We start from the raw sequence: 23,401 nt of genomic DNA, 5'->3' as shown, positions 1-23,401 counted from the left end.
GAGATCTACTCATATATTTGATATGTGAGAAATTGAATGTTCACTTGAGCTTCGATGCGCTATGCTAATTCTGACTATGGCAAATATTTAAGATAAATATAATATCAAGATAGAGACTAGTAAATGATTTACTTAACTGAGTTAACTCAGTCTCTGGGTTACAAAGAATTTTGTTATTTCAGAATTCAGACTTAGTTCTTAAGTCTCACAAAAAAAAATTCATCATTCATTTACTCATTCTTTCTCCAAATATTTATTTGAAATCAATAATTCACCAACAAGATTAGTGAATCTCCCTACTGTTGTGATTCAGGCTCCCATCCCGACCCTTCTGTGGCCCTGAGAACAGCTGTGATGTGTTCCATTCCCTGTCCAGTGGAAACTACCTCTGTCCTTCCTACCCTGCCCCGTTGAGCAGCTAAATGCCAATTGCTAGGCCATCCAGGTATTTGACTAGTCCATAATTCCACATTATTCTTCTGATACCAAACTCCCTGACCTTATCCTGTGTGGATATTCCATTCATTCAGGGTACAAATGCTATTTTGGGGGCCATGCTTTTCACATGTCAATGTTGATACCAACTCATGAGGAGCTGCAGGCCTGAGCATTGGTTTTGGTAAGATCTTTAAAAAATTATTTACAGATTTTTTTCAAACAAAAGTTCTTTTGATGTTTGTTATTCTCTGAAAGTGCTCAGTACAATGTGAAATTTGGCACAGTATGTCCAGCTAATTGCATTTATTTGATATATCAAAGGATCTGAATATCTGTAAACTTGTAAACTTAAGGAAAAATCTCTTCAAAGCATACTTCAGTCTCATTTGAATCTCAAAGAATCCAACTAGGTCTTATCTCATCCAAGCTTCTGTTTCCATGTCTTCCTCTGGCCATTGTTCTTATTTATCTTGTTTGCTTCTTAAAATCTTGCTTTGGGGCTAGGTATATGGTTTAGTGGTGGAGTGCTTGCCTAGTATGCATGAGGCCCTGGGTTCAATCCCCAGCATCAAAAATCCTAAAACTTTATTTTTTCTTAAGCATCCTTTTGATTTCCAGAGGCTTACAATCTTTCAGTATAGATGTTAAAACAATACTATATTTGGTACCACTCATAGAATGATATTTAGGGCAGCTTTTGGTACATGCAAAGGGAAGAAAAGATCATTTAAGTCCAAAGGCATTATTTCTCTGTTGGAAAAGTCCTCATTTCCCTTTGTATATTAAAACACCACTTAAACCAAAGAGGTTAATGTTTTACATGGGTGCTTTGTATAATAATAATACTCTTCTACTTTCTAATATTTTGAGATATCAGTGTTTCGTAAGTGTTAATTAATGGAGGGATGCCATATTCTCATCTGCTCTAGCTAATAATTTGATTATAAAATCATGGTTTATAGCCCTTGTCTCTTATATCATGGATTCACGGATTCTCTGGGCCCTGTTCTCTATAAAATTACCTATTGTTCATAAAAGCATGAGAATGCTTATTTTTTAAAAAGGCTTAAATATAGGCATAAGAATTCTGGGGACAAATGGTAAGGAGTAGAAGAGTGGCACAGGAAGAAGGCTCTAAGTCATGACTCCAGGATTGGAAGTTGTAACAGATGAGATCCTTAGGACAAAGTCACACTTGAGAGTCTATCAGTTGCACTGAGTAATCTTAATGTCTGATTAAGTGCCGATGGCGGCGGCAGCAACCTATGAGGAAGTTATAGTCATTCAAAATTATTGCAGCAATCGAGAACTAACTAGACAGTGCCTTGGTCAGTCTTGCTGGGTGCTGTGCAGGTTTGTAAAATCCAAGATAAAGTAACTGTTGAACTTGCTTCAGTATATGCCAACCTTATTACACCCACTCTATCTCCATCTGGGTTCAATGTTCCTTTTTCTCATGTTGAAGGTTCCAACAGAATCCATACTTATAGGCATCCTAGACACAATCACCCTTCAGTCTGATTTTTTTTCCTGCTTACTTGTCTGTCTACTCTAGGAGATTTGAGGTCCTGGGCAACAAAGGATATAGAATTTTTTACTGTTTATTTTTAAATTTCTGTAGTCCCCAAATTAGAATTGCATCTTACATAAGCAGCCAATAAGAACTTGTTTGTTTAATGGAATTTGATTTAATATCCGATCAATGTTTGCTTGAAAACTCTGCTTTCTTAAAAATGTTGAATGGTTCTAGGTCACCCAGCATAGAAGAAGCTAAGAATGAATTCCTTTCAAATCTTGCAAGTTTCCTTTCTCTTTTGCACTTTGGGGTTTTAGTCATACCCAATCCTGGACACATACACACATACACTCTTGGGTACTCTTCTTTGGAGCCAGCTGCACACTTGGCAGGAGTCCTTCTGGGGCAGGAGGCAGCTGCTAAGCTGGATGCAAAGGAAAGGGATGGTGAAATACTTGCTTTCCTGCAGCAGATAGACCAATATGACTATTTAAATTTCTCAAGAAAATGAACTACAGAGAAGACTATCTGCTTCATACAAAGATTTTTTTTAAATGAGCTTCTTTAAAAATTGAGTTTGTATATGTTCAGTTTTTCTGAGGAGAAATTAGGGTTTTAATTGAAATTTTTTCATTAATAACTTTATATTACTGCATTGTAGTTATATATAATAGTGGATTTGCTGTTACATATTTGTACATGCATACAATATACCAATATAATTTGATCAATTTAATTCCCTTCTCTCTCCCTTTCTCTCTACCCCTGGTAGGAAGAAATAGAGGAAGGGGTTCCTCTATTCTACTAGTGTCCCTTCTATTTTCATATGACTCCCCACACATCTTTCTCACACCCTTTCCCCCTTTCTTCCGCACATGAGAGAAAACATACAAGCATTGATTTCCTGAGTTTCGTTTATTTCGCTTGGATTCTTAAAGGGACAAGACCCCAAAAGGCTAATAACTGCTGCTTGGTGAAAGAAAACAGAATTGTGCTTTTTAAAAAATGGCATCTAATTTGATATGAAGTTTCTTTATAGGAAGGACAACATCTGAGCTTCTTTGTATTTTCTGCATCTTGTACAATAGCTATCCAGCAGATGGCAATCAATAGGGGTCTGTTTGGACAAAATGCATTGATAGTAAAAGCAAGGCTTACTTGAAAACTGTCACTCTCTAGAGATGACATCATCTATCACTGTGCCTTGTCCTTGGAGTCACCTTAAAAGCAGTGAGAGGTGAGAGGGAAATTCCCACAAATGAGTGCCCCAAACTGTAAGAAGCACTAAACTCCAGGGTGATTAGTCCAAAGCTTTTACATTTATCAATGCTGCAGCTTATCCTCGCAAGGAACAGTGAGTGAAAAGGTGTTTTACTTAGCTATGTCGGCAGTAAAGGGGTCAGAGTTAATATGAGAAATTTTGGCTCAGGACTGGGTGCCAATTTCTTTCAGTGTTTTTCGAACAATCTGAATACATTTATTAGTGGCTGGGAATGTTCAAGGTGTTGGCTTGGGCTTCAGCCTATAAAGAAAACACTGTAGCTGGCTGGAGGTCTTAGAGTGTTCAAGCCATTCTGTAATTTTCAATCAGGACAAAAGTGAGGGAAACTGGGGGACCCTATCTCTACCTCACTCAAATGTGTCAGCTTATAATGGTTGCTGGAATGAGGTTTCCCTTCCTGAAAGAGGAGAAATTTTCCCTTTTTTTTTTTTTTTTTTGTAGGAAACTTGTATTTGTAAAGATTTCACATTAGATTCTTTAAAAACTCCATGGGACACATAGATCTTTCAGAGAGTAAGGATTCTTTTGAAAAAATTGTAATTATCAACAGTTATTAATTACAAACAGTTATTAATTATATGGATTAATGAATGCCATTGTGATATGTCCATATATGCATATAACAGTGCTTTGATCATATCTACCCACCAGGGAGTAGGACTTTTGTGTTAAAATGGGGCTTGGTTTTCTTCAGATAGGATATTTTTTCTTTTTCTTTTTCTTTGTAAATGCAAAAACAAACAAAACAACAACATCAAAATAAGAGCAGAGGTCTTCCTAGATCTCATAATGATCCAACACAGCAAAACAGTCTACACTGGTCTTTAACAGCATCTGTAACAGTGAGAGACCAGAACTCTTTGAAAGAGCAGGTGAGTGTTCTAAGTTCACAGTGTGTGGACTAAGTTAGCACCTTGTCACCCAAAAGAATAGGAATGGAAAAAAATTTTTTTTTTATTTTATAAAGCAGCAGCACAACTTGTTGGCTCAGCAAATGTTTTTCCCTGTTGAAGTTTGGCAAAGAACAGGACTTGGGAGGTCTTCTCCACCCTTAGTCCTTCCTCCCGCCCCCGCCCCCGACTGTACCATTACATCCTAGATACTGGGGTGACTGAAAAGAGCAGGGAAGGAATTAGTAAGTGTCAAACCTGTTCCTCTTTATGTACGACAGCACCTGCCACTTTTTTAAAAAGTTAGATAATAATCTTAATCCGTTTGGGGGCTTTGCTGTGCTTGCAAGGTCACAGCACTGAGAGATTGCATTGAACTTTGAACCATAGCTGAGGGGTGAGGTAAACAACAGGGCTATAAATATCAGAGTTTCTTGCTGTGGCTTTGTGGAGCTGGGAAGCAAAGAGAAAGGAAACAGACTTGTCTTGTCAGAAGGGGTTGCGTAAGTAGGAACTTTGTGTTTTCCAATAATTGATTCTTTTAGAGTTTGGGAAATACTTTTTGAGTCTGATAAAGTGCATTTTCCCCCCTTAGAATTGACTTTAAAAAATGTTAGTTAAAGGAAATAAACATTATAAAAAAGAAAAGGAACAAGAGTCTAAATTTGGGTGTGGTAGGTGAAGTTCCTGGGGGACACAGTGTGGGCTTTCTTGTTGATTTCTGCTCTGCACAGCTGAGCACAGAGGAAGAAGCAGAAACCTAGCACTTTCACTCTGCGGAGTCTGGGATGTTCAGTAGGCAATGTCATATGATCAGATTCAAATATTTCCCACCAAGATGCAGAGTGAGAAAAAAAAAAAACAGGGCTTAAAATGTGGATTTGAAGAGCAGTTAGAAATGTGCTCATTCTACAGCATTATAAGGATATTGAGAACAGTTTCAGAAAAAAGAAAAAGATAAGGGAGTGGAGAGACAAGAATAGGCTCCATTCACAGTGCAGAAGTAGCGTCATTGTTAAAGGAATTAAGTCATGTTTCAATCAGGGGTCTGTGAGTAAATTCAAAGTTTTGCAGGTTAAATAGAGGAGAATGGAAGCCTTCAGGTAAAGGCGGGGGGATTTCAGATGCTGTTCTGAAGTTCAGAAGGAGAGAATGGAGAAAGTAGCTGCATATCCTTTTAGTGGGGAATTTTAAACAAATGTAGGTCTGCATATGGAGAACTAATTCCAGGTTTTGTGATTGAAAATTGATCTGAAATTTACAACTACTTCCCACTTTTTATTGGGTCAGTTTTCAGTGAATCCAATTTTGTTATTTATTTATCCTCATTATTTTTACATAGTCAACTGACAATTACAATTAAAATAAAAATTTTATTATGTAAAATTATTTTAAGCAAACAAAATTGAACAGCCTACTGATGGAAAAGACAGGGAGATCATAAAGTAAGATTTCTTTAATCCACCACCCTCTGCCAATGGCTTATTTTTTCATTAGAAACCCAATGAGGAAAAAATCATCTTTTCATTCACAACTGTTATTAAGTGATTTGAAACTCTGTGCTTTGTGGCAAAGTGAGTATCAGGTGCAATCTTTATAATGAATATTCTGTAACTACTGAATTTTTTTTCTTTTCTGGTGGTTGGGGTCAAACTCAGGGCCCCACATGAATTTATTGTCTAGAAAAACCTGGGAAAATCTAGTCATTCTACTAAGAAATAAAACAGCTTAAATTATTCTGATGTTTTCGTTGCCATTCTAGGCATAAACCAAACAAGCTGCTATAGTTATTGCAAAGTCATCTGTCTAAAAACTGTCAATATGTTGCAGTAGCTAAAAGGTCGCATTTCAGATTTGATAGAACTGGTTTGAATCCAGTCTCTCCTGTAACTTAACACCTGTGATTATAGATAAGACACCTAAACTCTCTCAGCCAGTTTCTTGAACTGCAAAAGGGATAATGGTGACATGATTGTTGGGGTTAACTAACATGATATGTAAAAGGTGTGTGTGTAGTTCTAGCAATGCTCAGTAAGTGACAGTGATTACAAGGATAACTGTATTATCATGCAAATACTACCTTAAATTCTTCAGTCTTAATTCAAACAGATCTTCTTTTTAAAAAATATTAGAATCTAAAAAATATTAGAATATTGAGGTGGCTTGAAGTCATTTATATTCTGTCCTTCATTAGTTAGGGTCTTATCAAGATATATCTAAGTTGGTATTTTGGGGCATTATTTAATGTGAAAGTTGATCAAGATTTTTGAATATATATATATATATACATATATATATATATAAAATTCAAAACTATATATATATAGTTTCAATTATATATATATATATATATATATATATATATATATAGTTCCAATTAGTTATATATGACAACAGAATGCATTTGACTCATTGTACACAAATGGAGCACAACTTTTCATTTTTCTGGTTATACATGATGCAGAGTCACACCATTCATGCATACATGTACAGAGAGTAAAAATGTCTGTCTCATTCCACCAAGTTGATCAAGTATTTAAAAATTCAGAGTATATCTGCCTGATGTACATCAGATTGAGCCTAGTCTAGATCATTCTGATTTAAAGGTTCTACTCTTTGTTGTTTTGGTTTTTGGAAATGGGGATTGACTCCAGGGCTTTGTGAATGCAAGGCAAACAATTTGTCGCTGAGCTACATCATAGTCCTCTACTCATTTTTAAAATTCTGGGTTCACTCAAGATTATTTATTGTTAGCTTCCTCCATAAAAAAAAAGTGCTTTTTAATTGTAGATCAGTGCCTAAAACTGCATTGACTTCCTAGTTTTGGAATTTTGCCCTCATGTATATAGGGTCTTACATCAAAATAAACTAGAATTACCTGTGTGCATTTTCTTTGCTTATTTCTGTTGAATATGTCCATTTTCCCATTACTTCACACCCAGTTTTTTTGTTGTTGATGTCACCTCTTAGCTGAGAGGGCTGGCCCTAATTGTGAGAATATTTCTGGTCAGGCATTTAATATCTTAACTTCTCAGCTCAGAGGGCATCTTTTTTGCTGTCTAGTCCCAGGAACTTCCTGAAAGTAGTGTAACCAATAAATAGACTAATTGAGTATAGTTTTAATGAGTATTAAAAGGCACAGGGAGTAATGATCTGTAAACTTTCATCTGGGTCAAATATTTTTACCTTTATATTTACTTTGGTTTTAATAGTAACATTATGGCAGACAGTCATATATCTGAAGAAATTCAAATCCTGTAGTATTACCATACAGCTATACTTTAAGGATTAAGGAGTAAAAGGGAGTCATAACCAAGGTATTTATAAACATGGAAGGTTTGAACTTGAAGAGCTAAAGGCTCACATGAGCCACATGCACGTTGGTATACTGCCCTCACTGCCAACTTTCTTCCTGAGATCTCTTTCAATTTTTTTTTTAATTTCTGTGTAGAATTCTCTACTTACCCTTCTCTTCCTTAGATTGTCAGAAAGCAGAAAGAAGCTTTCAGAACTCAGTGCATCTCAAATGAAACTCAGATTGTATTTGCAGAATGCTATACAAACCAGTCTAAACACAGTGTAAACGTGTATCTTCTAGGAAAGTGCTTGGCTGCCTGACCAGGCAAATTTCCATAGCATTTTTACTACAGTAGCTCACTACACCTAATTGGTGCTTTAACTGCCTCCCACCCCCACCTCTAGCTGATACCTTCCTCTTTATAGGAAGAATAGGTGCAGGGAGGCTCATTAAAATGAGCCAAACAAAATGAAGACAAAACCCACAGGCTAGGTATTTATAGGAAATAGAATGATATACCTGCTGGATTTATATAATTCATAGTTAGAATGTTACATTATCTATGAAGATGATTATAGGTTTTCTCTTTTCCAGGACAACCCCAGCAATGTGGAGGAGCCTGGGACTTGCCCTGGCTCTCTGTTTTCTCCCCTATGGAGGAACAGAGAGCCAGGGTGAAAACTTCATTTGTAAGCAACCCCCAGACTGGAGCATAAGAGATCAAAATCCAATGCAGAACTCCCATGGTTCAGTGACTGTGGTTGCTCTTCTTCAAGCTAGCTGATACCTGTGCATTCTGCAGGCATCCAGGTAAGGTAGTCTTTTGTGGTTTAGAATATCTTTTTGTTTATTTTTAAAATATATATTTTAAAAATAAAATATATATATACATATATATGTGTGTGTATATATATATGTATATATATACATATGTGTGTGTGTGTGTGTATATATATATATATATATATATGAAGGTACTCTGTTCTAGTACAACTAAAAACATATATATATGTTTAGTTGTACATGCACACACTACCTTTATTTTGTTGATTTATTTTTATGTGGTGCTGAAGATCAGACTCAGTGCCTCACACATGCAAGGCAAGTGCTCTACTGCTGAGCCACAGTCCCAGCCCTGGCTTAGGATATCTTTAGGGAAAAACTATTAAATAAACACATGCATATGTACATACAGTAAAACATAACTGGGATCAATGTGTTTATTAAATCATATTTTTGGAAAAACTTTATATGTTTAATAAATTAGAAGAGAGAAGACAAGGAGGATATACACCAAAATATTTGTAGTGACTTTTGGTAGTGACTTTCTTGGCATTATGAATATTGTTCCTTTTTGTGGACCTACATTTTATAACTTCCTACTCAATATGTGTTGTTTGTGTAATGAAAATGTTCTAAAACATACACCTGATAATGGGTCAGTTACCAATATAAGCAGCAGAGAAGGGTGTTTTGCTAGAGTAGAATAAACACTACATTTTCTATCAAAGGTGTTGGGTCATTTAGCAAATCTATATCAAAATATTTGTAGGGTTATTCTGCAAATATTTATAGAGCAGAATCTCTGTGTCTGTAAGATAAATTTTAAAAATAGTCAGTTCATGAGGTTAATCTGAAGACTAAATGACTAATGTTTGTGAAAGCATTTAGCATAAGTTTTAAATAAGCACAATTTTTAAATAATTCTAAAAATAAAAGTTTTGGAATCTTATAGCAATATGAAAAATATGGGTCAGTCAAAATAGTAAGAAGGAGAGTTTTGCAGGAAAAAAAACTGTGTGAAGAGAGAAGAAACTACTAATCCTATTAAATCATTTTCTGAATTTTTCCTCCAAATATTTTAGATTGGAAGACCTGCGAATAAAATTGGAAAAAGAAGGATATTCTAATATTTCCTATATTGTTGTTAATCATCAAGGAATTTCTTCTCAATTAAACTACATACATCTTAAAAATAAGGTTTCAGACCATATTCCTGTTTATCAACAAGAAGAAAACCAAACAGATGTCTGGACACTCTTAAATGGATACAAAGATGACTTCCTCATATATGACAGGTCTGTATACACTCACACCTCCCAAATTAAAATATACCTACTTCCTTTGTATGTATTTATTTATACCAGACATGACAATATTTATTGTTAAATACAATGCCATATTTCAGTTCTCCTAAAATCTTTTTTTTTTAACATTTAGAAATTAAAGCCACATCTTCAGTTTTTGAAATAGTTTCAACTTTTGATCTTCTGATGTTACACTCTGCGGGTTTCCCCATATCATTCTTCCTCCTCCTCATTCTTCCTCTGGCATTCCTCCTGTGTTTCTTCTGTGCATGTTTATGTTATTAAGAATGACTGAGATTTCTTTCTCCTCACAGTCTGCACATTCTGCATGAGCAATTTCATCTATCCCTTGACTACAATTATAACTTATATTCTGATGATCCCAAATATATACAAAACTCAAGCACAATGACTAAACTCCAGACTAGAATATCCACTTAATAAATGTTCACAAATATCTTAAATTCAAGATAATTATCTTCTCCTAAAACCTGCTTCTACTTTAATCTTTGTGAGAGTTATAGAAAGTGATGTTTTTGGGGAAAGATGTGGTTGAGCATTATGGCTTCCACTCCTTCCTTCTGCCAGCCATCATCTAATATGTTATGGGACATCACAGACAGCATTGTGTATGGTAGTTTTGCTTCCATCTGCCCTTCAGAAAATGGTGAGAGGCATGGGTTACTGACTTCTATCCAACCTTCCATGTTGGGTCAGTTGTGACTTTCTATGGCTCTAAATCCTCACTATATTTATCTCTTCTTCATAATCACTACCTCAAGTTACTTCCTCCGTGACTGTTCCTCTAGATTTTTGCAACAATTCCTACTTGTTTTCTTTCTGCTTTAATAGTGATTTTACAATAAGATACCTCATTTTGTTTTATTTTCAAATACCCAGTTTCAAAATAGGCCCATTTAAGGGTTGGTTTCTATATGTTTGAAATGGCTTTCTTCAAGGAAAGGCAATGTAAAAGAGTTCATCATTCAACTAGGTAAAGTTGAAGTGACTATATATTTTCCCCATGAATTGGCATTCCGATTAAGTAAACAGAAGAATCCATTTGCACACCAGGCACAATTCTACTCTAAGTATTGTGTATATGAAAAACCACACTTTGTAGTCTTGTTTATCTCTAATTTATAATTTTAAGACAACACATTTCATTTCTGAACTGTAAAGTGTGCTAATCATTTAAGCATCATCTGTACAAATATTCATTTGAATTTATGAACAAATAAGACAGTCATGTTTTGAGAGAAACTCAATGCATATAATACCTGCTGTAAAAATATTCTCAGTGGGTACTTTGTTTTCTTCTGGCTCTTCAGAGTCTGATAAGCCACCCACTGACTAGGCCTAAGCCCTATGTGTCTTTTATTAAATACTTTTTCAATATTACATTTCCTTCTTTTAGGCCTTTAAACTTCTAACTTAGACAGTTATAAAATATAATACTTTGATGTTTGTATAAAGCCCTATATACTTACTGGGTAAAATGTGGCAAGAAAAATATTTGAACCTCACAATTTCTGAGGATTTGAGTTCTTCATTGTGCTGAAATTTTTGTTGCATTAGATGTATTTTTAAATAAATGTGCTAATGGCAAATTCTAGATCTTTTTATTATACTGTGATTTCTGGTTTAGAATTTTTGCTGCCCTACCAGTTGCAAAACCTTATGTGGTTTGCACAGCTTAATTTATAAGTCAGTGTTTTGGGCTCTGTAGAATTTATGTCAATTATAAAATCATGTTTGACTAAGTCACAAAGACTATACTATACATGTTGGTATAATTTAATAATAGTAATAATATATATAAATGCTAAGATTAAACTTACTATAGTCCTGATCTGGTATATGGAGCCTGGGAGTTCATTTGTAGATCCAATCCACAGAAATTTACTGAAGGTAAAGAATTTTAAGTTTCAGACCATGAAACCTATAATGCCAAAATATGCTTGAGTAGTATCACAATACAAAAAAATATTGTAATAACATTATGTTTGTCCTTTTTTTCTAGATGTGGCCATCTTGTATATCATCTTGGTTTGCCTTACTCCTTCCTAACTTCCCCATATGTAGAAGATGCCATTAAGATTGCTTACTGTGAAAACAGATGTGGAAACTGCTCTTTCAGGGTATTTTTCTCGATTATTTTTACTGGGAGAAAAGAGGAAATCTTTTAAGAGCTTATCAAAATAAGTTAGTGTTTCATAATCAATTAGCTAATTAACGTATTTACTGGTTTACTAAAAATATAATTTTGTAATTACATTGTTTTGCACACTTTTTGTTGTGTAAAATATAACACATACTTTCAAACATCTTTTTTAGACCCATAATTCTGCCGTTAGCCAGAAGGGTTTTAGACAACAATCAATGTAGGTCACATATTTTAATTACCATCAAATGATATTGCATGAGTATAAATGTTCAAAAAATTTAGGAAACATATACAAAAATATTATTGTAGTAACCTGAAAATGTTCACATAAGAGCATAGTGATAGCAAAGCTTACCTATGGCATTACCTGTCAAGGAATTGAGGCAAGATTACTTATATCGAGGATGAAAGATTACCGGCTTTTCTGTGAAGAACTTATACTCTCTTCCCAGTCTGAAATTTTAATTATTTAATTTAATAGAAAGTGGAGTAAGTTTTCCACTCATTACCTAAAAGTGTTATGAGAAACACTATATTTAAATATTTTAACAAAAAGAATAAATAATAATATATTAACTAGAATTATTTTCTCTCTTATTGAACAGAAAATAATTCTATACAAAGTTTCCTTGATAGGGCAGACTGACAGAATTTGAACTCAGGTTTAAAAACAATTCTGAATTTGATTTGTGAGTTGTACTTTGATTTTTCCCAGGTCTAAAGAAAGCCACCACCTTTCATTTTAACAAACAACTTAATTTAGTTGGTCAGGAGTACAACAGGATAATTAATTATTTGTCACTTTTTAATCCATTCGTATACCATAATAATCCTGTGATAGTTATTTTATGATTTTAAAGATGGGGAGACTGGGTAATGGAAATAAAATATTAACTCAATGTCTAATCTATGCTAATTAATAAATACCAACTACGTAAATTTCTCCTATTTTGGTATCATTTCTGTATTTTGTATTTGTGCAAGTGTCTGATAGTTATAAATATACCTAGATATATAGAAAAAAAGCAAAAACAATTCCTATAATATACTTAAAATTTGTGAAATTTATTTATTTATTTATGAATGCTTGGGATGAAACCTAGGGCCTTTTGCATATTAAGCAAGCACTCTACCACAACTCAACCTTATAAATAACATTTAAATAAGAATAATACACTATATGTATCCCATAGACAAATGAGATAGGAGTTTTTCTATTTCATTATTTCCTAGATGTCATTAATTATATAAACATTATTTGATATACTTTAAAAATGCTGCCAATTAAAGTACAACACTATGTTAAAAACACCATCAATAGTAAGATATACTCTAATTTCAGAAATAGTAAAATGTGAAAAAATATGCACTGTAGAATCAGTCAGTAATTAATAGATTTTCTGAAACTAGATTAGTATTTGCTATTTATGTTTGTCAAATCATTTAACACTTATTTTAAACATTTACTAAACTTTATAAGTTTAGAATCAAATACATAGTTCTCATTTAAAAGTAATTCATATATAACCAGAAAGTACACTCTTTAGTAGATATATACTAAAAATTCAATGGAATTTGTAACTTCATAACATTGTCATACCACTTAGTGATTCACTGGGTTCTCAAGTTCATTTTGTAATTTTTACAAATCAACTTTAGGTTGAGGTTTAATATTGCACTGTGATATCCATAGGCCTGAAGTATGTTTGTGGGTACACAAAACAATAATTTTTCAAAAAATGAAAGAACTATTATGCATAATGGAAAATTATAATGGTCAGTGAAAAACAGGCAGTCACTTGCTATTTTCACCTGACAGAACTATAGCAGAGACACATTGGCAAAGCTTTCGTTAAGTCAAAACATTTCCTGCCATACACTGAAGTATGGAAAACTATAATTTTTGAGCAGAGTTTGTTGCCATTTTTTACTTATCAAAGAAAAACTAATTTGCTTCAGAAAACAATGTTAGATTAGATGTATTGTTGGCACAGATGCAAAAGGTTCCATGTAGGTCAACTGATTTTAGGATTTGATATTTGTTTTGACTTCATAGAAACTTAAGTTCTTTTAGCCAGTTTACTTAATTTTACTTCTCAGCTATACACAGTTTGGCTTTCTCTTTAAGCTTTTAATAAAAAAAGTCTAGGGGTTGAGACTAACATTAGACTCTTTTTCATTAATATAAAACAAGAAACACAAAATCAGCTCTATCCTAATTAACTAGTTGGAATCCCATGTGTGTCAGTTCTACAAATATTTTTTTATGCATTCTTGCTAAATTTGCAAGCTTATTGATAAGTGATTTACAAATTTGTTACAGACTCTTGAAAATGAAGACTTATGTAGAAATGTATCTTTGCTCACTGTGGAAAAAACAACTGAGGCTCTGCAACCACATCACCATCACAACCATCAGCATCTTGGGAGCAGTGAGCTTTCAGAGAATCAGCAACCAGGAGCAGCAGATACTCCTTCAAACCCCGCTCCTCTAGACCTTCATCACCATAAAAAACACAAGGGCCAGTATAGGCAGGGTAACTCAGAGAGCTGACAGATGGCAGGAAGTGAAGGTTTACAACTTTCACTTGCACAAAGGAAACTCTGCCAAAAGGGATGTGTAAATCAATTACAGTGTAAGTTGTTCAAAGATCCACAGGCAGCTTCTAGTAGCTGTTGCTGCCATTGTAGACATCTGATATTTGAAAAAAGAGAGTCTGCAATCACCTGACAGTGTGCTGAAAACCTCCCATCTTTATGTAGCTGACAGGGACTTAGGGCAGAGGAGAATGTCATTGAATCTTGTCAGTGACGAATGCCTCCAGCTGCCTGACAAAGAAGTCAGCAGCTTGATCCCACAGAAGTTGGCACCAGTTGAAGCTGAAAAAATAAGGCAAAAAAGTGAAAATGACATTCAAACTAAATGTTTAAAATAAGATGTACTCCCCAAGTCGGTCTAGACACAATTTCATTTCCAGCATTTTTACAAGTCATATAATTAATAATTAGTGAACCAAAGCCAGGAATTGGATAATGTGCAAACAGAGAAATCTACTATACTGGTTTCTAAATTTTAAATTTTATGCCATAGAAATTTTGACCCAAACAATATTTTTATTAGGAGGCAACTGAAAAGTGATTGTAGCTTTTGGTTAATATGTCTTTCTTTTTCTTTTTCCTATATTCTATTTGCATTGATGAGAACAGAAACATAAACTATGACCTAGGGGTTTCTGTTGGATAGTTAGTAAATTAGAATGGAGGAAGAACAACAAAGACATGTTTTCCACTTTTCTTTACTTATCTCTCAAAATAATATTATCTTTTAATCTTACATTTTTAACTGATTAAAACTTTAAAGAAAGAGGTGGATTCTGTTTAAGATCCAGAAATACTTAACACATGACTATTTTGCTAAGAAAATATATGTGACTACATTTTTAATATCTTCTTACTTTTTTTATATCTAATACTCATATCTTGATTTTTACTATCATCTACAAATAAAGCCTTTGTATCTTATTTTCTTTCTTTAACACTGTATCATATTCTTCTGAATTTGAAGAGTATTATACAGTTATTTGGCTGTCTTGAAAGACGAAATGGGAAAGAAAAGAATGTTGTCTATGTTTTAGACTTCCTAGAGTATTTCCATAGTCAATGATAGTTTAATAGGGAAATTAAACCCTCTAAACTTGAACTCCTTTATGGATAATACTGTTAAGCAAGAATGTAGTATGCAGATGGCTAAGATATGGATGTGTCTAAATAAACCCAATAAAAAAGTTTAAAGTTGTTTTTAATTTTATTATTTAGGCAGTATGCTTATACTGAACATAGAAATAAATTTTCCACTGTCTTTAAATAAATTAAATAGTAATAAGGAATTTATAGTTGTGCTCAAAACCGTCTACGCTTAAGGTGAGAATCTTTTTCAACAGAAAGGCGCTGCTCTAAATCACGAATGTTATTACGAAGAATTTCAATCTCCTTGTTTTTTTCTTCTTGAAGATGCTGAAGCTTCTAAATGAAGCAGAAAAAAAACTGTCATTACAATTCAGAAATAATAAAATTTAAAACAAGAAATGAAAAACAAACTATACTCTGGTTTAAGCTTGTATTTAAAAAGATATTTTGAAAAGCTTATAACTTCAGTTTTGTGAGATTTAATGGGTAAAACTGGCATAAGGATATAAAAAAATCTATTAAATATATTTAGGTTAATATTAGGTAACTTTTATAGAAAAACATTAAGAAAATTAATTTTCTTAAATAATAGTCATGGGATAAAAATCTCACATACCCTTCTGTAGATACTCTGTGGCAAAACAGTAGCATCTGTATATGATTTTGATTTGGTCTGAAGTCTTGCTAGTTTGGCATCAAACTGAATGAAATTTAAAAAAAAAAGTTATTGAGAAGATTCTAGTTAAATAACTAAAATTAAATGTTTCTATAAATATAATTCACAATATCCTTTGACACATACTCTATAATTTAAGTGCATTCTTTATATGACAACATAAAAATCTTTAGGAAACAATTTTAAAGAAAGAGCAAAGAAAATCCAAACAAGATTAAACCTGACTACATATTAAAATTATTTGGGGAATAATTCTATTCTTCCCTAGTGCCCACCTCCTTATTGTGAATTAGCATCCGAATATCAGAGAAAACATTCAGCCTTTGATTTTTTGGGATTGGTTTATTTCGCATAGCATGATATTCTCCAACTCCATCCATTTATGTATGATACATTAAAGTGTATAAATGCATTCTACTGTCATGTATAACTAATTAAAACAAATTTTAAAAATTTAAAAAATTATTTGGTGAAACTTTAGGAAGTACCAAATACCTGGGCACTATTTTAGAGACTCTGGGGTATAGCTAGCATACTCTCTTTGCTCAAAATCAGGTGTTTTTTTTCAGTATTGTGGCTTGAAACCAGGGCCTGGTGCATGCTAGGCAAGCACTCTATCACTTAATTATATACCTAGTCAGCATCAGCTGATTCTATCATGCAACCAGAGCTGAAAATCTAGTTTAAGTTAAAAATAGAAAAAATATTTTTACATTCTCATAAGGGTACTTTTGTCAAGAAAATGTAGTGTTATAGGAGTCATAGGAGGAAACCTTACTTGTCCTTCTCTAGAAACTGAAGATAAGTAGTAGAATTTGGATGTAATTTATTGATTTACTTTGAATTTTTATTCATTCAAATTAAACAAAGTCAGGTTAAAAATTTTCATAGATCATTCTTACACACCAATTTTGTTTTGAACAATACTGCATTATAATTCTTCCTTTCTAATTTAGTGTTGTGCCTCTGAGGACTTCTAAACTCTCAATAAAATTGTGTTCTGGTTTGAGGGGAGAAATGTAGTTACAACAAAGACAGATGATAGTTCCATACATAGGTTAACAGCATACTTGAACTAGACTAATGACAAACCCTAGATAATAAACAAAATACAGACTCCCAACTGATAGTTTAAAAGTCAATGGTGAATCTTGAAACATGACCTATTCTATTTCAGTTGGCCATCCGTCCTCTCTATTGTTTGTGGGTATACTTAGTGATAAGCCAGCAGCATCAGCAAAGAACTTCTAAAATCAACCTGAGTCCCCTTTCTGCCATATGATTACACATATTACCTCATCAAGCACCCCAGGAATATACCAGTTTCTGGAAAATAAGCAGTATATTTTAACTAAGACCTATGAACTATCTTTTTTATACCAGGGACACTTAAACACTGAGCCACATCCCATCTTTTTTTATTTTGAGAAAGGGTCTTGCTAAGTTGCTGAAGCTGGCCTTGAGCTTGTGATTCTCTGCCTCAGCCTACGGAGCTGCTGGGATTAAAGGCATAAAACCACCATACCTGGAGATCTTTGCATTCTTACAACATGAAGTAAAATGGGAGTTGAAGTGGGGAAGCATAATGAGATGGAAGAATATAGAAAGGAGACTGGTTAAATATAAAGAACAAAATTAAAGGACAGGTATTTTGTCAAAATATCAGGATTTTTGAGATTCTGACATGTGATTAGCTTCAGAACAAGAGCTGGAGCCTCAGTCTATGAGATGCTGTACTAAATTAGATTTGTTTGCCTCTAAAACAGGTGTTACTTAAAAAATTGTCTCTTTTTATCCAGATAAAGCAAAAATAATTTCTAGTTGGTTTACTACACTTCCACAATTTCTTCTGGAGAGAGAGTAATGTTGAGGATTAAAAACACTCTCCCTGGCTGGAATGACAGTCTTATGAAGCTCATATAGATTTGACTGTAAAATGCTGGTAGTCTTTGAGTTATCTGTTCTCGCTCTCAGAGGAAATGACATCCTCTCTGGAAACAAGAATCTTCTGAACAACTAAAGAGTCCACCTTCAGCTCCAGTGTTGACAGGCAGTGTGGCTGATGGTTGTATGTTGACTGAGCAGGTCCTCTGGTGAAGAATGAGCATAAAAACAGAAGTGTTTTTAATTCTGAAATTTATCTCACTGTGATGAACAATAACTGAAGTATTGTTTAGACTAAGTAATATATCCTAAAGTTCAGTAGACTTTTAAAATACCTACCTCTAGCTGTAGTTTGATTATTTCACTTTGTTTTTCCTTTTCTTGAGTTCTTAATTTTGCATTTAACTCTGATATTTCCATCTCCTTTTTCTCTATTAGTTCCTTGTGCTTTTCTTCATTTAATTCAACTGAATAAAACAAAAATCCATTCACTTAACATTTCAAAAATATTATATGCCTATATATCTTAAGTATTTAAAATAATTCACAAGAAAGTAAATTTTACTGTCTTATGTGTGGGATAGTTTTTACATATTTTCGTTAAGACCTTGCAAAATATTTGAAACACAAAAAAGTCACTCATGAAATGCTTCTGAGTGAATAAATTAATTTGTAATTTGTGGGTATACTTAGTGATAAGCCAGCAGCATAAATAAACAAGAGATGCAGCAGTTAACAAGGTTCACAAAGCTTGGATTCCTAGGTCTAGAGAACCTAAACTTCTCAATGACTCTAGAGCTACATTAAGTCCCTACCTCTTCTAAATGATTAGGCCTCTCTCAAGTTCTCATCATGTCTCTCTACACATCATCAAATTTCTTCTTGTCTCAACTTTCTCATTCATATTAATAATGTTACAGCACTGAAGATGGGAACCTCAAGGAAATCTTTCATTATTTTTTTTTAAATTTTCAGTTGTAAGGGGATGAAAACCTTTATTTTATTAATTTATTTTTATGTGGTGCTGAGGATCAACCCAGTGCTAGGCAAGCACTCTACCATTGAGCCACAACCCCAGCCCCCAAATCAGTCTTAAAACATACTTATAAAGATGGTCATCCCCTTCTCGGAAACCTTTAGTCATCACTTTCCCTTTTTAGACTATGAAAGGGTCAAAGAATACAGGTCTAGCTACAGTCTTTCCCTTGCTGAACTTTTTTTGTGTAATGCCACATTTTTTTGTGTAATACCCACAAGGTAGAAAATGGACTATTATTTATTAACATGCTCCATGTCTTCCTCTCTAAATATTTTTGTTTTTGTTTTTTCTTTTCTTTGAGGCCCCTTTTCTCCTCTACTAGTAAATCTTATACATACTCAAGATCTAGGATCAGGGCCCTAGGATAAGTTCCCATCTTTTCCTGAGATGAGGTAAATCCGAGAAGAATATATTGAATCATACAAAGTCCTAGAGAAATTATTTGCCATTCAGTCCACTCTGAACCCATTATGTGCCTGGAGGCAGCATTGCTGAAGATTTGAATTTAGAGAAGTTATGATTAAAATAAAAACTAAAGCATGTAAATGGATTCCTCTTCAGATACTTTATTAGAGGATAGATATATGATTTTCTTTATCCTAATTTCTTTGAAAGACTTTGTTATTAAGCTTATGCTGGTCTTATGAAATGGTGTTATAGTTGAATGTGAGGTATTCCCCCAAAGCTCCTGTGTTAATGCAGAAAGTGAAATGATTAGATTACAACAGTCACAACCTAATTAGTGGATTAAGCCATTTGATTAACAATTTGATTAACAATTGAATGTACAACTATACTGGGTGCTAACTACAGGCAGGTGGGTCACTGAGATGGGTGTGCCCTTTAGGATCACATCTTGACCCCTTGGCTCCTCCTTCTCTCTCTCTGCTTCCTTGCTGTCATAAACTGAGTAGCTTTCCTCCACCATGACCTTCCACTATGATGTTCTACCTCACCTTGGGCCCAAAGCAATAAAGTTGGCAGACCAGAGACTGAGACCTCTGAAACTGGGAGTTAATCCATTTTATTAATTTTATCAAAAACTTTGTGGCTCTGATCTTCATTGCTATATATTTGTTTACAATTTCACTAATCTGACATACTTCTAATTTCTTTGAGTCTAGTTTGTTTTTTCCTCTAAACTCTTGATATAGTTAGATAGCTGATTTTTAGCCTTTTAAAATATTTGTATTTAAAGCTACATATTTGCCCATAAATAACTACATAAGGTTTTTGTTTTGTTTTTGTTTGTTTGGTGGTACTGAGGATTGAACCCAGGGTCTTTTGCATGTTAGGTAAGCACTGTGCCACTACATCTCACACCTTTTTGTTTTGAGACAGGGTCTTGGTAAATTGCCCAAGCTGGTCTTGAACTTGTGATCTTCCTGCCTCATACTCCCAAGCATCTGGAATTATAGGTGTGTGTCACCAAACATTGCTGTACAAATTTTTATATGTAATGTTCTCTATATAATTCAGTTTAAAATAATTTTGAACTTCCTTTGAGATTTTCACCTGGACTTCCAGGTCATTCATAAAAAATTCCAAGAATACAGAGATTTTTCTAGTTATACATGTTTTACCCAGATTACCTTAATTGCAATGGATTCAGAGAACATATTCTGTATGATTTCAGACCTATGTGATGTGGAAAAATTCACCTTTGAGTTAATGACACAGTCAAGTTTCTTAAATGTTCTATGCATACTTTAAAAAAGGCATATTTTTAATTTACTGTTTATAGCATTTTAAATATGCCACTTGGTATAAGTTAATTTTGTTGTTTACATTTTCTATACCATTATGGATTTTGCATATTTATATGTACTTTTTCTACCACTAAAAGAGGTACCTTCAAATCTCTCACTATTGCTGTGGATCTGTATGTTTCTTTTATTTCTTTTAACTTTTGCTTCATATATTTAAAGTCCTGTTAATTAGTGCATAAAACTTTAGAATTGTATTTTTTCTTGTGAATTTAACATTTTATAATTGTGAAGTATTCATATTTATCTTTAGTATTTCTTTTTAACATATTTTCCTATACTTCACCATGTCATCAAAGTTGATGGAGATTCAAGAAAGATGTAAGTTTCAGTTTGTCCTAACTCTTTCTTACTTCACATCTAAGTTATCTTCTGAGTACAGGTCTTTCTTGAGAGCTTGTTTGGAGGTTCTAGCAGGGGAGTACAGATACTCATAAACTCTTGACTAAAGAACAGTCCTCCTCTATTAGGGAAGGTCCTCCTCTTTGAATGAGTATACAGCTTCAGGAGGGATGCACGTGGAGCAATGAAAGAGGAAGGGGAGACCTGCCAAGTTAACCCTGGCAATCAGTGCAGGGATAGATGTCACAGCAAAATCACCTTCACATCCTGTGGGCAGGTCTTTCCATAGACTTTACCACTAGTCCTACATACTTTAATACCTCTCCATAGACTTTCTTGCTAGTTTTAGTCATCTCTGTTTTAGTCAACTTTTTCACTGCTGTGACTAACATACTTGATGGGACACAATGAAAACAGTTTTACGAGGGAAATTCATTGCCTGGAATTCATTCCTCAAAAAAAGAAAAAACCAACAAATAAATGATCTCACACTTCATCTCAAAACCCTAGAAAAAGAAGTGCAAAACAACAGCAAATGTAGCAGAAGGCAAGAAATAATTAAAATCAGAGCTGAAATCAATGAAATTGAAACAAAAGAAATAATTGAAAAAATTGACAAAACTAAAAGTTGGTTCTTTGAAAAAATAAATAAGATTGACAGACCCTTAGCCATGATAACGAAGAGAAGAAGAGAGAGAACTCAAATTACTAGTGTATGGGATGAAAAAGGCAATATCACAACAGACATTACAGAAATACAAAAGATAATTAGAAATTATTTTGAAACCCTATATTCCAATAAAATAGAACATAGTGAAGACATCGATAAATTTATTAAGTCATATGATTTGCCCAGATTGAGTCAGGAGGATATACACAACTTAAACAGACCAATATCAATGGAGGAAATAGAAGAAGCCATCAAAAGACTACCAACCAAAAAAAGCGCAGGACTGGATGGGTACACAGAGGAGTTTTACAAAACTTTTAAAGAAGAACTAATACCAATACTTTTCAAGTTATTTCAGGAAATAAAAAAAGAGGAAGCTCTTCCAAATTCATTTTGCGAGGCCAACATCACCCTGATTCCGAACAAAGACACTTCAAAGAAATAAAACTACAGACCAATATCTCTAATGAACATAGATGCAAAAATCCTCAATAAAATTCTGGCATATCGGATACAAAAACATTATCAAAAAAATTGTGCACCGGGCTGGGGATGTGGCTCAAGCGGTAGCGCGCTCGTCTGGCGTGCGTGCGGCCCGGGTTCGATCCTCAGCACCACATACCAACAAAGATGTTGTGTCCGCCGAGAACTAAAAAGTAAATATTAAAAATTCTCTCTCTCTCCTCTCTCACTCTCTCTTTAAAAAAAAAAAATTGTGCACCGTGATCAAGTAGGATTTATCCCTGGGATGCAAGGCTGGTTCAATATACGGAAATCAATAAATGTTATTCACCACATCAATAGACTTAAAGATAAGAACCATATGATCATCTCGATAGACACAGAAAAGGCATTTGACAAAGTAGAGTCTCCCTTTATGTTCAAAACACTAGAAAAACTAGGAATAACAAGAACTTACCTCGACATTGTAAAAGCTATCTATGCTAAGCCTCAGGCTAGCATCATTCTAAACGGAGAAAAATTGAAGGCATTCCCTCTAAAATCTGGAACAAGACAGGGATGCCCTCTCTCACCACTTCTATTCAACATAGTTCTCGAAACACTGGCCAGAGCAATTAGATGAAAGAAATTAAAGGCATAAAAATAGGAAAAGAAGAATTTAAATTGGCATTATTTGCGGATGACATGATCCTATACCTAGCAGACCCAAAAAGTTCTACAAAGAAACTTCTAGAGTTAGTAAATAAATTCAGCAAAGTGGTAGGATATGAAATCAACATGCATAAATCAAAGGCATTCCTGTATATCAGCAACAAAACCTCTGAAATGGAAATGAGGACAACCACCCCATTCACAATATCCTCCAAAAAAAATAAATAAAATACTTGGGAATCAACCTAACAAAAGAGGTGAAAGATTTATACAATGAAAACTACAGAACCCTAAAGACAAGAACAATTTTAAGAGAAGGAACATTTTCTTGAGGGCTCACGGTTTCAGAGGTCTCTGTCCACAGAAGGCTAGGTCCATTCCTTGGGGCCAAACAGTATAGCAGAGGGAAGCAGCTCACATGATGATCAGTAGGCAGAGAGAGAGAGAGAGACTCCATTTGCCAGATATAAAATATATACCCCAAAGCCATGCCTCCAACGACCCACCTCTAGCCACAAACTATCTGCCTTAAATTATCACTCAATT

General features: G+C 34.0%; 2 protein-coding genes across 3 annotated transcripts in view; one reads left to right on the top strand and one right to left on the bottom strand.

The window, feature by feature from the left end:
* The first annotated feature begins 4,480 nt into the window (after positions 1–4,480).
* Selenop (selenoprotein P) lies at positions 4,481–15,470 on the top strand. The gene is made up of 5 exons (XM_005325611.5): positions 4,481–4,629; positions 8,019–8,234; positions 9,290–9,502; positions 11,535–11,652; positions 14,002–15,470. The coding sequence occupies exons 2-5, from the start codon at positions 8,032–8,034 to the stop codon at positions 14,581–14,583; spliced, it is 1,116 nt and encodes a 371-aa protein (XP_005325668.3). The 5' UTR covers positions 4,481–4,629; positions 8,019–8,031; the 3' UTR covers positions 14,584–15,470.
* Positions 15,127–23,401, bottom strand: part of Ccdc152 (coiled-coil domain containing 152) — a 43,916-nt gene continuing 35,641 nt past the window's right edge. Inside the window, exons 6-8 of one of the 2 annotated variants that reach the window (XM_005325610.4) lie at positions 18,265–18,392; positions 15,982–16,065; positions 15,127–15,701 (exon numbers count right to left, since the gene is read on the bottom strand). In XM_005325610.4, coding sequence (XP_005325667.1) covers positions 15,579–15,701; positions 15,982–16,065; positions 18,265–18,392 — 335 coding nt within the window. In that variant the 3' untranslated portion in view covers positions 15,127–15,578. Of the gene's footprint in view, positions 15,702–15,981; positions 16,066–16,183; positions 18,132–18,264; positions 18,393–23,401 lie in introns of those variants that run through there. The other variant, XM_040272193.2, reaches the window with a different exon arrangement.

The sequence above is a fragment of the Ictidomys tridecemlineatus genome, chromosome 1, assembly GCF_052094955.1.
Source record: "Ictidomys tridecemlineatus isolate mIctTri1 chromosome 1, mIctTri1.hap1, whole genome shotgun sequence".
NCBI lineage: Eukaryota > Metazoa > Chordata > Mammalia > Rodentia > Sciuridae > Ictidomys > Ictidomys tridecemlineatus.
The sequence above is the reverse complement of the archived record's forward strand: the minus strand, read 5'-3'. Positions and strand labels throughout refer to the sequence as shown.